Source organism: Saccopteryx leptura, chromosome 2 (assembly GCF_036850995.1).
Source record: "Saccopteryx leptura isolate mSacLep1 chromosome 2, mSacLep1_pri_phased_curated, whole genome shotgun sequence".
NCBI classification, from domain to species: domain Eukaryota; kingdom Metazoa; phylum Chordata; class Mammalia; order Chiroptera; family Emballonuridae; genus Saccopteryx; species Saccopteryx leptura.
In genome coordinates this window covers 68,147,912-68,163,055 of record NC_089504.1, presented here as the reverse complement: position 1 = coordinate 68,163,055, position 15,144 = coordinate 68,147,912, and the positions used below count along the sequence as shown (strand labels likewise).

Here is a 15,144-nt window from a genome sequence, read left to right as displayed (position 1 = left end):
GGCTTGGTTGGAACCCCCGCTCCCCTGTCAAGGCACATATGAGAAGCAATCAATGAACAACTGAAGTGCCACAACTATGAATTGATGCTTTTCATCTCTCTCCCTTCCTGTCCATCTGTCTCTCTGTCTGTCTCTCTCTCTCTCTTTCTCTCTCTCTCACACACACACACACACTTTAAAAAAGTGGCAAAGTTTGGTATAAAATCTTCAACTAACTTTAGTTTTACTGATAATGATGGCCTTGGTCAAGACCTTTTATCCCATTGAGTTTTATTTTTCTAATTAGTAAAATTAATGGGGGAAAGGAGGGGAAATAGAACAACCCACAGGTTGGAGGGTGACTCATGTGAGAAATATTATTTTACTATGCCCTAGCCAGTGCTTAATGTTCAGGCCATCATCTTGGCTACAAGCATGCAGTCTGTCACTCTCCACCTTCTTTGTTTTTAATTTGCATGAACAAAAGGATCATTTTGTTTTTTAAAACAGAGGTCACAATCTAGTTAGCCAAATGTGGCCGGCAAAGGTCATGTCTTTGAGCCTCATAGGTTTCAACAAAAGTCTGAGTCAACAGTGAAAACAGAGGAAAGATCACATAACAATCTAGGTTTTCAGTTGCTGTTGAAAATTGGAAAAGTGTCTCCCTCTTGACACTGAAGTACCACTTGGGAAAGATCTGCTAGCGCTGGAGAATTTCTCCCTCCTGGAAGTTCTCCACTGTCTCTATCACCCCTAAAAATGACCTGACTTTAAGACTGAATATTAGTTGCCATTTTATCTATGCTTGTTACTACATTTCTATAGTAGGGAAGTATTTTTTTCTTTCTCTAGCCTCCATTGAAAGAAGGGAAACAAAAGACTGTTTAGAGGGCTGCTTGCTGGGAGGAAATGGGGATGAGTGCATTTCTTTGTGAACGTGTTCACTATGCAGCACCTGGACATCTTCAGTGGTTTACCTTAGCAGCTGGCCCCCTTCGCCCCTGGAAACTGCTCCTTGCTTTAGAAGATCATAACTGCCATTCTAGAAATAATACAGGAAAAAAGATGACAAAACTAGTTTATACTTTGTTATTTACTAGCCGGGCTAACATACACCAATCATTTAACTTCTCTGGATTTCAGAGTTCTCTTTACTTCATAAAATGATAATGCTAGACTAAGTAAGCTCTAAGATACCTCTTTGCTTTAAATGCTATAATTTTTAAGTTTTACTGCTTATAAGGAAACCACAATCACATTCCTGTTACAAATGTGTACCTTATTAAAATTAGTTGCCATATTTTTCCGCCAATCTCAGGCAGATTTCAGTGACTACATCTGTCATGTTTACAGTGTACATTGTAGATATTAGAGCTTCTAAATGAAGACTCTGCTCAGATTCAACTTGTGCCTTTAAAATGCATTTATGTTGTGCTTTTTTATCTTCAAACTGATGAAGTAATGACCCTGGCAAGTTCTCATCAATTGTGCGCTGTTCTTCAAGCTCTTTGCTGCTAATAATAGCTAACGTACTTAAGCAGATTCAAAGGTAGCACCAACAAACTGATCTCATTCTCATAAATTCTGATATGATTTTTGAATGAAAATTAAATAAATGGAGTTCCAGGCCCCTGTCAAGAATTCCCACAGAGCCAACAGCCATTACTGGAAACTTTAAAAATAGCAATGTCCAGTTTCCACACTTAGAATTCTGACTTAATTTGTCTGGAAAAGCAGATTTTTAAAACACCTCCTATTATGCCAATGTGAAAACACTGGACTAATAAAAACTTTGGTTTGTGGACTACGAACAAATGCCGGGTGCTAGGCAAAGATTGAACAGGTACCACAGTGAAGTCAACTTCATAGTTTTCCTGGTGTATTTAGTTTTTCATTCAGAATCTAGCATGCTTGATTATATCATGTAAATATTTTTCAATGTTGGACAGTGGAGAACAGTATAACACTGTTTTGTAAAAAGTAGATCTTTGGTAATTTTTTTTTAAGTGAAAGGAGGGGGTGTAAAGAGACAGACTCCCACATGCACCCCAACGGGGATCCACCCTGCAACCCCTGTCTGGGGCTGATGCTCGAACCAACTGAGCCATCCTCTGTACCCAGAGCCAATGCCTGAACCAACCAAGCTACCTCAGTGCCTGAGGCCAATGCTCAAACCAGTCAAGCCACTGGCTGTGAGAGGAGAAGAATGTGAGAGTAAGGAGAAGGAAGGGAAAAGAAGCAGATGGTCACTTCTCATGTGTGCCCTGACTGGGAATCAAACCTGGGACGTCTGTACATCTGGCCAACATTCTAGCCATTGAGCAAACTGACCAACACCCGTTATTATTTTCTGATACGAGGTACAGAGTTTTATGTTAGAGGAGTTTCATTCCAAGTTTATTGCTTAGCATGATTTTTATGTCAACACATGCTACACATCGTAATATACTTTTAGGTTAGCCAAAGAAAATAGCATTAAACTTAAATAACTCAGAAAGTAGAAAATTAAACTACATAATAGTTTAATAGTTTTTAATTTTGTAAAAAAAGTAAATATTCATCACCCCTCAAAGAAACGTCCTTGTAGAACTTATATATGAACTACATCCAAGACCACCTTCTCTGTTGTCCCATATGTTCATAGGTCCTATCTACATGTAGTAGAAATGAGAGTTATAAGAAAAGAAGTGATTCTAGAATTTATTTAGCTCTGCATTTTTATCTTACAGATAAGACAATTGAGGTGCTTAATCACAAGTGATTTGTCCTTATTACTAGATGGCAGAACCAGAAGTGGAACTCATATTCAGAATTCTGGTCTCGAATTCCTTCTCCTATACCATCAGATTCCCCAAAGTTCTACCTTTCCTATGAAATATCCATTCTGCCATTGTTACTTGTTCTAAAACTATAACAACGTAATACGATACATGCTGACGAGTCTTAAATAATGATTCTCAAATGCTGTGGTTTATTTGACTGTGATATAGATGTCTAAGTTTAGAATGTAGTAAGTCAGTGCAGGTTTGCTTGGATGTTTCTATAATTAACATCCAAAGTAACACTTCCAGACCATGTGCCAGTGCATGCCAGAAGTAAATGTGTTCATAGCATCTTTGGTTGATTATTAAAATCTTCTACTGCTGATATACTAATACTTTTCCCATCTCCAACTGGCTTTACTTTTGCAGCTTTGAGCAGTAATTCAGTCCCCTACGCCTCCCTGATTGGCTCTGTGTCCTCCCTCTCTAGCCAAACCACCACTCAGTCCATATATGATAATAACTCTCTCCCACGATTCGCTCGAAAAGGTCTAAACATCTTTGTCTCTATTATTTTTTTTGTTAAAGCACTGTAATGGATGTCCACATTATTCCATTTCCATTTCCAGATCAGCCTAGAGTCTCTTGTACCTTTGCATTTTCATCCTTGTCATTGGGGGTGCCTCATCTGGATAAGAGCATTTTAATTAGACCACTATCACCCACCCACTCCCTCCACAGAATATAAATTAGTTCAATTCTATAATCTATATGGAAAAGTTTCAGAAACGGGCTTAAACATTTTTGCCCAAATGCATGATTATATGAGCAACAAAGAGTTTCGACTTCCAAACATTCATTTTTATTGGGTCTTCTATTAAGAATTTAGCTAACTGGAAGCAGACCTTCAAATCCATCAATGCTAAAACACTAAAATTCACAGCACTGTGCTAAAATAATGATTTAGAAGAATTAAAATAATTTTTTATTTAACTTACCAGAGCCATTGATATTTTGGTGTTTGAAATGAAGGGACTTCCTGGGTGACTTTCAATAATGGCATAATTTCTAAAATGCCCATAAAGTAACCACACGTCATGTTGACTTAATGGTCACAGTTCCACAGGTTAACTAACACCCTCCAAAGGGTCCCGGGGACAGCAGAATGTCAACGTGGCTTCCAGTTGAGCCCCTCTCTCATTCCTTGTCCTCATTGCTTTAGAGGCTTCCCTGGAGGCGTACTAGTTCAAGTTTTCTCGCCGGTTGGAATTTATATCTATAAAATAGGAGTCAGCCATACTCTTTCATGTTACTCCTAAAAAAATTAATCTGAAAGAACTAAAAATGCAAATCATACAAAAAGTAAGAAAACATTGGAAAGATAGTGGAATGGTCCAAATTAGCACGGGAATCTTTTAAACAGAATCTGTGAAACAGATATATCTTCCGCTGGCCGACTGAACTAAGATGTGCCTGCCACGCCCTGTTATGCTTTCCTTCTTTTTCCACCCCATTTCCCCTCCTATTTTTCCACCATTTTCTCACTCTCCTTGATTCATTTTCCATTAGTGGACAAAGATGTTTACACCTGAAGTAGATTGTAGGTTAACTGGCGGTTGTATAATGGGACCTTGATAAAATACCACAAAGCCATTAATTAGTGTGGCCATTTATAAATGCCCAGGAGAAGGTTTCAACCCCAACCTCTACAGTCTGCTACTAGTGGAGACATTTTTGAAACTTAGTTTGGTGTCTGATTTTGTCATCAGTGATGGTCATCTATGAGCCGTGGTGCATGCCATTCTTTGCGTCCGTGTTTGCACGTGAATGTCAGTCACCTACAGATTTGTGATATATAAAGCAATCTTGAGTCACTATGTGAAGTGAATCCTGTAAAAATGTTCTGCATTTTTATTAATCCTTTTAAAAGGTCTATCAGACTGCACATTTCATTTTCTTTAACAAATTCGTTCTATTTTGTTTTATTTACACCGTCATTTCCTTTGCAGGTTCAGATGATTCCGGTTACCCTGGTAACCTTCATTCTTCAAGTTAGTTTTCCTTCATTATGCATAAGTCACTTTATGTTTCCTATCAAGCTACTACTCTTTCCCTTTTAGACCTTTCTCAGTGTCTGATTTCTTAGTTCACTTTACACCATTTAATTCCACACAATTTCCATTTCACACAGTGCAGGAGAAGGAGTTTGAAATGACATAATAGTCATTACTCAAAGCAGAAGTTGACATCAAGCCTGACTGTCAGTTTTCTCCACTAGCTAACTGCATTGATTCATAGCACAATAACGCTTTCTTTTACACCAGGAGTGTTAGTTTGGGGACTATGCTTGATGACTTTTCATTTGGCTACAAAATTCATTCTTTCAGAGCATGTCCTGCTTTGAGTAACCAAACTATCTGCCTGCTCCCTCACATAAAACATCTTTACTACTCACATATTTTCAGGCCATTGCTAACTATAGTATTTCCTATACTTTAGAATAGTTAGCATAATTTTTATTTGTTTTCAAATGTGTTTCTTCTTTCATTTTAATAGGTATGGCTAGTCATCCTCCAATACCTATCTTGGAACTTGCAGATCATATTGAAAGGTTGAAAGCCAATGACAACTTGAAGTTTTCCCAGGAATATGAAGTAAGTTAATATTTTGATACTTGACAGTAATTCCCACAGCTGTCCTTATCTTCTTTTTGACCATCAATTTGAAAATTAACTTTATCAATGAATTTTTTTTAAATGTGACTCTGAATCTGTTTATAACAGATTGTGACATAAATGATTATAACAAAGAGCCAACTTAAAAGTGTCTGTATAGTCAATAGCATAGTTATACTTTTAAAAGGTCATTGATATTTTATATTTGTTCACTGTTACTTTATGAGGTTGATTTATCTTTTCTGGTTTTAAGTTCATAGAGTATACTGAATTATGAAGCTTCCCAATGTACCAGATGCGTGCCAAATACACTGCTTCATGGTGAGAGTCCTCACTGAGAAAGAGAGATTGCAGGGAAGAGTAGATTTCTCAGTACTCTTAGTTTTGGATGGCCTGAAAACCCTATAATGATTGACTGCCAGCACATGATTTAGCCTTCTGTCTAAAATAATATAAGAGCTAATATTAAGATAGTAATATATTCCCAGAAAGTCACCTGTTTTGAAGCAGTGGTCAAGTGAATGGTATCTTAAAATTTCAGAATCTGTAAAGGGTGCTGTATGAATTCTTGATGAAAGTGAACGAAAGTCACTTGATGAAAGTGAATGGATGTATGTGTGTTTGGATAGCATGGCATTCACTAGGCAAAACTGAGTATTTCTAGTATTCCCAGGAACAGAGACTCATTAAAACCGATTCATGAACTATTGATAACTGGGCCATTATTATTCTTTTAGGCCACATTTAACTTAGCATAACATTAAAATGTACAACTAAAATTTTGCAGTTATGCAAATAACAAAAGGTTGTTAAATGTCTGAGCAGGCCAAACCCTACTATAGAGTTTCTATTGATTACTGAGTGAAAATCCTAAAACACATCTCTGTGGCCTCTTTGTTTCTGTTGTATCAACCTTAAATGAGTCTGTTGGACTAGATAATCTATCGGTCCCTCCCAGCTCTTATATCTGCCCTATCACATTTGGTAAGAGCCTCTAAGAGGAGCCCCAACCTCTCATGTGTCAAGAGGGCTGTCAAATATATGAAGAAGCTCCATGTAAGAGAATGAGGAGTGGTGAAGCCTGTGGCAATCTAGATATTTGTATGAACTTTCTAAAGTCCACACTCTTCCAGGTTGATTACTTTAAATTACTGTGCTGTCTAAGCAAAACAAATCTGTAGCCCCTTGCACCTCTATACTCAAGAGCTGGATGTCCTTTTATTCAGTCAGAATACCCAACATCTTTGTCAAAGATTGATAGTACACAAAGGGGATTTTGTCATTGAGGGGTTTTTTTTTTTTTTTTTTCCTCGTTGGTTAAATTGTATTTTTTTATTCTGTTCCAAACATTCAGGAGAACATTTTCAATGTTTTAAAACTCACCTCGGATTGTGAAATGTTTTATTTTATCAAATGGCCTGCTTCTTATTTTTCCCTTGTTCTTCCTCTTGGCATAATGGTTCTTTTCAACTTAATGCAGTATTTTTTAGAACAGTTTCTATAGTTTCTCATTTGAGGATTACGGCTACAAATTGAGTTTTAAGGAAAAAGAAAAAAACATGAAAAATGCAACCTGGGGCCACATAAAACCTCTCTGTGAAGTGTCAGTTTTCACTAACCAGGAATTTTCCACCTCTCCAACCGGATCTTTATCATTGTCAGGATTATTCTTATTGTTTTGCTTATGTGGTATTTTCTTTATGATCCCACTTTAATACTTTATTTATGATTATGAATCTCATAATGGGTCACAGAAATTAAAATTTGATAGCTTAACCTATTAATAAACCATTAATTCACTCTCTACCAGTATAACTTGAAACTATGGACAATATTTGCATCACTCAAGCAACCTCAGTTGTATGCACTGACTACAATAAATGGCCTCCTTGAAATGTGGAATTTCTCCAGAAATGCTACATGTAAAGATACTATAAAAGTGGTCACTTAGCCATTTTAGCCATTAGCTCAGAAGTGCTCCCTGAAACTAGTTGTGAGAACTGCTTGCTGGCAAAGCTCCCGATAAAACTACCCCAGTAGCTGTTGCCATGATAGTCCACACTGACTCTTCACCGTTTACCTTGACCATGATCTGTGATTAAAGCTCCCCGGGTGGGAATTGACTCCACTGTGCCCTAACAGACATGAAGGAGATATTTAAGTGTTGTATTCATCTGTGATAATAGGATAAAGGCCTCGACATAATATTGTAGGCCACAGAGCAACACTTTGGGAAAAATTTACATATAATTATCCAAATAAGTATGAATAAATTTCTTTATTGATTTTTAATGGAGAAAATGAAGGAAAGACCAGTCACATACCTTTCAAATGTCTCATTATTTTGTCATCGCTATGGATTAACGTTGATTCACACCTCTCGAGACACGTGGAGCTAAATTTGTTATCCCGAGACTGAAACAGAGGTTAAAGGCATGAAAGCTGTCAGCACTGATCCTGATGTCAGAACAGGAGGAAGTGGGTTGAAATTGGAGCACAGCTTTATTAGATCATGTGAGAGATTTCCTTTATGGTCAAGAAAACTGGGCTCAGACATTTAGTTCAATGACAGCGGGAAAAAGGGGTCTGAGAAATTAGTAGAACTGTATCTATAGCTGTATCTTGAAGATCTTTACAGATCCTCTAGGTTTTCATTTTTTGATAAAAGACTGCAAAGTCCTACTGGAATTTAAGTAGCCAGAATTTGGGGATGACATCTAGAATGCAGGGAATAAAGTCCTCCTTAAGATTGGTATCACTGTCAAAATTAATGATTAGGTGGTGAATTTGCAGACTGATTCAGAATAGTATGTGTAGATCTTGCCAAACATAGATCTTTGTAATGCCCATGGAACATTTGGAAACCTAATTAAAATTCAGATTTCTGTTCCCAACACCGGAAATGCTCATTCAGTAGGTCAGCTGTGGTAACCATGAACATCCATTTCATTTATTTTTCCACAGTTTTATCAAAATATAATCGACAAATAACATTGTATTAGTTTAGGGTATACAACATAATGATTGCCATATATATATATATATATATATATATATATATATATATATATATATATTGCAAAATGATTACTTCAGTAAGTTTAGTTAATACCTATCACCTCACATCATTATATTATTTTTTTTAAGATGAGAACTTTTAAGATCTCTTTGAGCAATTTCAAATATGCAATATAGTTTTGTTAACTATATCCATCATAGTGTACGTTACATCTCAGGATTTGCTCGTATTGTAACTGGAATTTTATACCTTTTGACCACATTTACCCATTTACTTCACTCCTCACCCCTTGCTGTGGCAATCACCAATTTGTTCTGTTTTTATGAGTTCAGTTATTTTTTTTGCTACTATTGTTTTATAGTGAACATATATGTGAAATCATACAGTATTTGTCTTTCTTTTTCTGGCCATTTCATTTAGCACAATGCTCTTAAGGTCCAATCATGTATCTGTAAATAGCAAAATTTTCTACTTTTTATGCTTGTACATGGCAGATTTTCATTATACACACACACACACACACACACACACACACACACACACATCATACTTTCTTGATCCACTCATCCATCAGTAGACATTAGTTTGTTTTCATGCCATGGCTTTTATAAACAAGGCTGTAATGAACATGGGGGTACAGATATCTCCTTGAGATAGTGATGCTGTTTCCTTTGTTTATATACTCAAAAGTGGAATTACTAGATCGTAGAGTAGCTCTACTTTTAATTTTTTGAGAAACCTCCATACTGTTTTCCCAAGGAGCAGCACCAGATTACATTCCTGCCAAATGTGCTCAGTGGTTCCCTTTTCTCCACATATGTGCCAATATGGATTTCTTGTCTTTTGATGACAACCATTCTAACAACTGTGAGGTGAGATTTCATTGTGGTTTTGATTTGTATTTCCCTGATGGTTAGTGATGTTGAGCATCTTTTCATGGACCTGTTGGTCATTTGTATGTGTTCTTTGAAAAAATGTCTATTCAGTTCTTTGCCCATTTTTAAATCAAATAGTTTGGTTATTTGTTATTGAGTTGTATGAGTCCTTTATGTATTTTGGCAGTAACTTCTTATAAACAATTTGCAAGTAGTTTCTCTTTGGAAATATGCATTTTGACCGAGTACCTCAGGTGACTTTGATGTAGGTGCTCTGAAGACTTCAATTTGAGAAAGCTCATTGGTTAGGATAACATATTACTATACATGACCCTCCATATTCATTTCCCCTTTTCCTGAGGTGGCAGATAAATCAGCATATGAGGTTAATTTGATAGGCATCAAAGGTAGCATTATCATTATTAATATTATAGATATAAATCCAATTTCTATTAGATTGGTTTTAAGTAACTGCAGTCCATAGTTTACATGAGGGAAAAGAAAGGGAAGTTTGTTCTATTTATTCTAAATTACTTATTATAAATTTATTTAGAATCTTCCTATTTATTATAGAGCCCTAGGCTAACAGTATAATATGCTTCAAGAGCTGTTATCAGGACCTAGAAGACTAGAGGTTTCCAGCATTGTCTCTGGACTCTCACCTTTGTATGTGTTCTTACTTCATTCTTTCCCTGTACGGGCCAGCCACCTGTTTCTCTCATTTACATGTATAAAATATGGCTTTTGATTATACTTTTACTTTATAAGGCCCCTCTCAAAAAAAAATAAAATTTTCCTTGCCAGCCAAATTCCAAATGCCAGAGAACAAACTCTGAACTCCCAACTCCCTTGCTTGTTGTGGCGACACACATAAGAACGTAGCTGCTAACAGCTCGCTCATCCAGATTGGGCTACTCCCTTGGATTGGAGAGAGGAAATGGCTATGGAAAGGGGCTTCTGAACTGGAAGATAAACTGATAGCTATCCAGCAACTGCTACAGAAGAGCACTATGCCAGTGCAGGGAGGAACATAGAAGCTGTAAGAAACATGTACATTCAGGCTGTCTAGTGGCAAAGATAGGTATGCATTAAAAAAATAAAGGAACAACAACAATAAGGAACTAATCGTAAGCACTGATAGAATGCTGCTTGGATTTAGTCAAGGTCGGAGTGTGGTGAGGAAGTGGGAAAGGTAGAGAAGAAAGGGCCCTGCCAGCAGTGGCCAAGGAAGAAACGGAGTGAGGAGCACTTTGTCAAGAGAAAGGTCAGCGGCGTGAAGGGAAAGAATGCTCTGTACTTCCCTGTTCAAAGTGTGAGCTACCGACCAGCAGCATTGGTGTCTCCTGAGAGCTTGTTGGACCTGCAGAATTTGGGTACTATCCCGAACCTATTAAATGTGTTCCTGCACTTCAGCAAGATACCATGGTGGTAGCTTTGCATAATAAAGCATACATGGAGATAGGAAGATTGCTAAGTAGACTTCTTATGATGAAACAAACTGTGTATGGTGGAAAGATGGAGTGCAGTGAATTTGGACAATAAGGGCCAAGAATTATACTGAGTTTTCAGTGCTAGGCTCACCAGGGTTGGGGATGGGAGACATGGGATTTAGACTCAGATTTATATTTCAACTTGAACACATTGTATGATGCAGCCTTGCAAAGTTGTATATTCCTGTGAGAATTTCTCATCTGTAAAATGTGTTACTATGATAATTAGGTTATGTGGAATATGTGTGTACATATGTATAAATTCCAGAATATACATGTAATTTGTATATATTTTATATATAATGATTTATACATTTATATGTCTATATATATATTAGGTATATATACATATGTTTAAGGGGCTTAATAAATGGGATCTAAAAGATTGGACTATTTTTATATAGGGAGGCCAAGAAAGATGTCTGTAGAGAGGCAATTATATTCAGTTATTAATAAAGTATCACATAGTCATAATAAAGTAATAAAGTATTTATTAAGCTCCTACAATGCTTGCTTACCCTCAAATAATTTAGTTTTTCATCAAAGAGACATATCAATGAAAAATTGTAATGAAATTAATCCTATGATAAAAGCTTTTTCAGAGTACGATAAGAATAAGGTGCATACTGACAAAGTGTTTTCTTAGGAAGTTACTCTGTCACTGATGTATATAGTGGAAAGGAAGAGGGAGAAACTGGGAAGAGGAATAAGAATTAGGGGAGTATAAAACAGTTCATAGTTCAGGAACATACATGTTCAAATCGCGTAAGCAGCAAATAGCACTATGAGAATCAGAGACACTGACACCTGCATATTTGGTAAGACTGTCCTTTGTAATGTGAGGGTGGGTGAGATGGAGCAACTCTCTCTCTTATTATATAGATAAGTTTCTTATTTCTAGAAATAAGGTGGATGGACTGTTGACTGTATGTATTCACTCCACCCTCATTAATCAAGTCCCTGGCACAAAGGTATCCTTGTGGTCATTAGCAAGAAAATCTCCGAAGTTAGAGAAGATGTGAAATGACCTCTCAGTTTGGTTTCCAAGATACTGTTTCCCATGAAAATAATTCTCTAGCTCATATAGTCTACTTCAGGTACATTATAGATTTTATATGTTTTTGTGGTCTAGCCAGAAAAAATAACTCCCTCTTTGAACATAGTTTCAGGAGCAAATTTTCTTTCCAATTCCATGACTGACTTACTTACAAATGACCCTTTGGACAGAGTCCATCCTGCCATGGAAGTTACATAGACATGAAGAGTTGTCAACATCTAGTTTTAAATTTGTCATTAGCTCTTTTCGTAGTACTATTTTAAACATATATATTAAAACTACTCTGAAGAGCAGTCTTTTTTGTTGTGATTGGAGACAGACAAGAAACTGTGGTTCACAGAAGGCTACCAAAAGGATACTTGATTTATTTTGTTCCCATCACAAAGCCAGTCTCTGGAGTTGTATGATCTTTGATCTCGGTACTCACATGCTCTCCACCATTTAGCATACAAATGTGCTGAGGGTTATGTTACTGTGCTCTCATGACAATGCTCTCAGCTGTCCTGTCTGTGCAGGCAATAATGAGCCCCCTTGCTGAAACATTTCGCTTAACAGTGTCCTCTTCTTCTGTTTTAATAACGGCATATATGTGGCACTTTTGTCTATTAAGCTAAAGTCTTCACAACACTCTAGTAAGATAGGTAAAGAAAACAGGTGTATTATTTTCTCTATGAATAATGGAATATATTGAGACAGTGCCAAGACATTATAGAGACATTTAAACACATTGCTTAGATCATATTTTTAAGTTTAGAGCTGGACTAGACCACAGAGATCATGTAATTGAACCGTCTCATCTTAGAGGTAAGGAACAAAGTTTGAAAAAGAAGTGACTTGCCCAAAGTAACACATTTAGTGTGGTTGAACGAAGTAACAAATTTATGCCTTCTTGTTAGAAGAACACTATATCTTAACTCACCTGCTCTAGAGACCTACATCTTTTACTGTTTGATTCTTACTATGCCCTGACCATAGAGTCCAGAAACCTGTCTTCCATGAAAATGTCACACTTATCAATTTGCATTGCATGACTATCCCTGGGAAAACCTAGTGGTTTTCCTGTGACATTCTAAGAATGCATTTTTTTCCTCCATAAACATTCTTTCATTCCCAGTGATAAACATTGTATTTTTCCATAGAAGGGGCAAAGTTGTCTGTCATCAGAACAGTGATCCCAAAAGAAAACATTTCTGTTTTTCCTAGCCAAAGGCTCTCGGCGTATTTGACCACGTGTGCCAAAGTACATTTGTGCACACACAGCCTTCATTACTAAATATTTGTAATGTGAATCCACTTGTCATATCTGCTTTCAATTACCTTATAATTTATGTGTAAACTCATAGGGAGAATATTCATCAGGGCACTACACAGGCACAAACAAGAAACCATATGCACCCATTCCCCTGGCTTTTTTTCTTTTTTTGCCAGATTTGACCATATTGGATTTTTCTTGGAAGTGGCTCTACCATCTTCCTGAAGAAAAGGCAAGTGGAGGATTATAGGGATCTATTTTCATCTCTTATTCAAAGTCCAAGAGTGCAGTAGATCAGGGAAAAATAGCTTTTTGTTTTTAAATGTTTTGACACATGAGCCACAAAAGATAGAAAAATATTATTTTTAGATTTTGAAAAAATGATGGTGACTTGTATCATGGAATGAGAAAAATGAGTAACTTTGTGAAATAAAAAATAATGACAACATTTTTATACCTGAGCTGTATAAACTAATTGACCTTCAGTGGGGGTTACTGAATGGCTAACTTTACTATTCCAAAGTGGCATCTCCTGATACTCTAGGATTGGGGGTGTGAGTAGGGGAGCTGTTACCCACTTTCTGAGGAACACATCTTTAGATGGTGTCCAGACTCGGGCCTCATCGCACTGACACTGGGAATTGTGGCACAGTGACTAAGTCCAGAGGCCTGGAGGCAGGCTTCTAAGTTTGGCCCCTGGCTCAAGCTGTGTGACCTTAAGAAAAATCACTGAATCTTTATGTTTTTGAGTTTCTTCCCCTCTACAAAGGAAGTAATCATAGTACTTACCCCATAGGTTATTGAAAATAAAAACATATAAAATTCTTAGCAGAGGCCCTGAAACAAGTGCTCACTTGTTTTAGTATCTAGTACTTATTTCATCAAACAGATGCTATCAGTTTTAAGATGTACATCAATTTTATAAAGAGGTTAAACTGAAAAAAAAAAACTGTCTTAGTATTATTGAAATTCTAACATCTTCACATTGCTGCCATTGGTCAAACCCCTAGGGCTTTGCTGAAATAAGCCAAAACAAACAAACAAACAAACAAACAAACAAAACAAAAGAACAAAAAGAGAAGAAGAAAAAGAAAAGTAGTAGTTAATAATAGAAGAAAAAAGAAAACTTGCTAGTTTAAACAAATGCATTGAGCACTTATTATGTCTACCTTCTTCTTAGTCTAATCATTTTCCGTGTTCAAATACAGCCATCCCCTGATCAGGAGTTGCACCCTCTGTTTGCCATCAGCTGCAAGGCAAAGCTCAGCACTGGGCATGCAGCAGATGGCTCGCCAAAGCATGCGACTGCATCCATTTCTAACCAAAGTTACAGTTCTCAGAAACCCTTTGTTGTGATCAAAATTGCTAGTATCGACAAGAGGAGTGAACAGAACAAAGAATGTCTCTCAACAAAGGGAGCAGCTTTTCTCAGTCAACTTGCCCACCCCCCCTTTCAGCAGCACAGCCTTATTCTGGGGCCCTTTTCTCTCAGGAAATAGATTGTTATTATTTTTCCACAGTACAGAAGTGAATACATTTTAATGCAGACACCTCAGATGTAACTCAAAGGCACCTTCTGATTAATCTCCCAGTGTAGTTTTATAGTAAAGCTGGGCCTGCCAGTTGGCATTTTGAGAAGGTGTTTTAATTTTTCCTAGCTTAGGACAAGCCTCCCGTGTAGGATGGGAAGGTGCAGGGAGCCCCTCCTCAGCTGCCTGACTTCTGCATCTTGTGGACAGACGAAGCAGGACACCAGACACGGCAGCTCACCTCGCAGGAACATGGCACCCAAAACTGGCCGTGCGCCTCTGTTTTTATAGCCTGCGATTCTTTCTGAACATGCATAGTTACTAGAGCTCAAACTGCAACCAAGTTCTCCATTTCCAAAGCTTATATTTATTTGGGCTCTTTCATGTTGGTTCTTATTCAACCTCTTTGCAACCTCAAACATTTTCTTCACTGGCATTAAACTCTGTATCTTTTCTATGTGAGCTATCTATCTATCTATTTATTTATTTATTTCACACACCCCCCC

At 37.1% G+C, this 15,144-nt stretch overlaps 1 protein-coding gene across 25 annotated transcripts in view; it reads left to right on the top strand.

The window, feature by feature from the left end:
- PTPRD (protein tyrosine phosphatase receptor type D) overlaps positions 1–15,144 on the top strand; it is a 2,469,774-nt gene that overhangs the window by 2,348,642 nt on the left and 105,988 nt on the right. For 17 of the 25 annotated variants that reach the window (XM_066368144.1, XM_066368143.1, XM_066368139.1 and 14 more), the window contains 2 exons: positions 4,751–4,792; positions 5,298–5,395. In XM_066368144.1, the coding sequence (XP_066224241.1) occupies positions 4,751–4,792; positions 5,298–5,395 (140 nt within the window). The remainder of the gene's footprint in view (positions 1–4,750; positions 4,793–5,297; positions 5,396–15,144) is intronic. The other 8 variants (XM_066368152.1, XM_066368150.1, XM_066368148.1 and 5 more) reach the window with 1 other exon arrangement.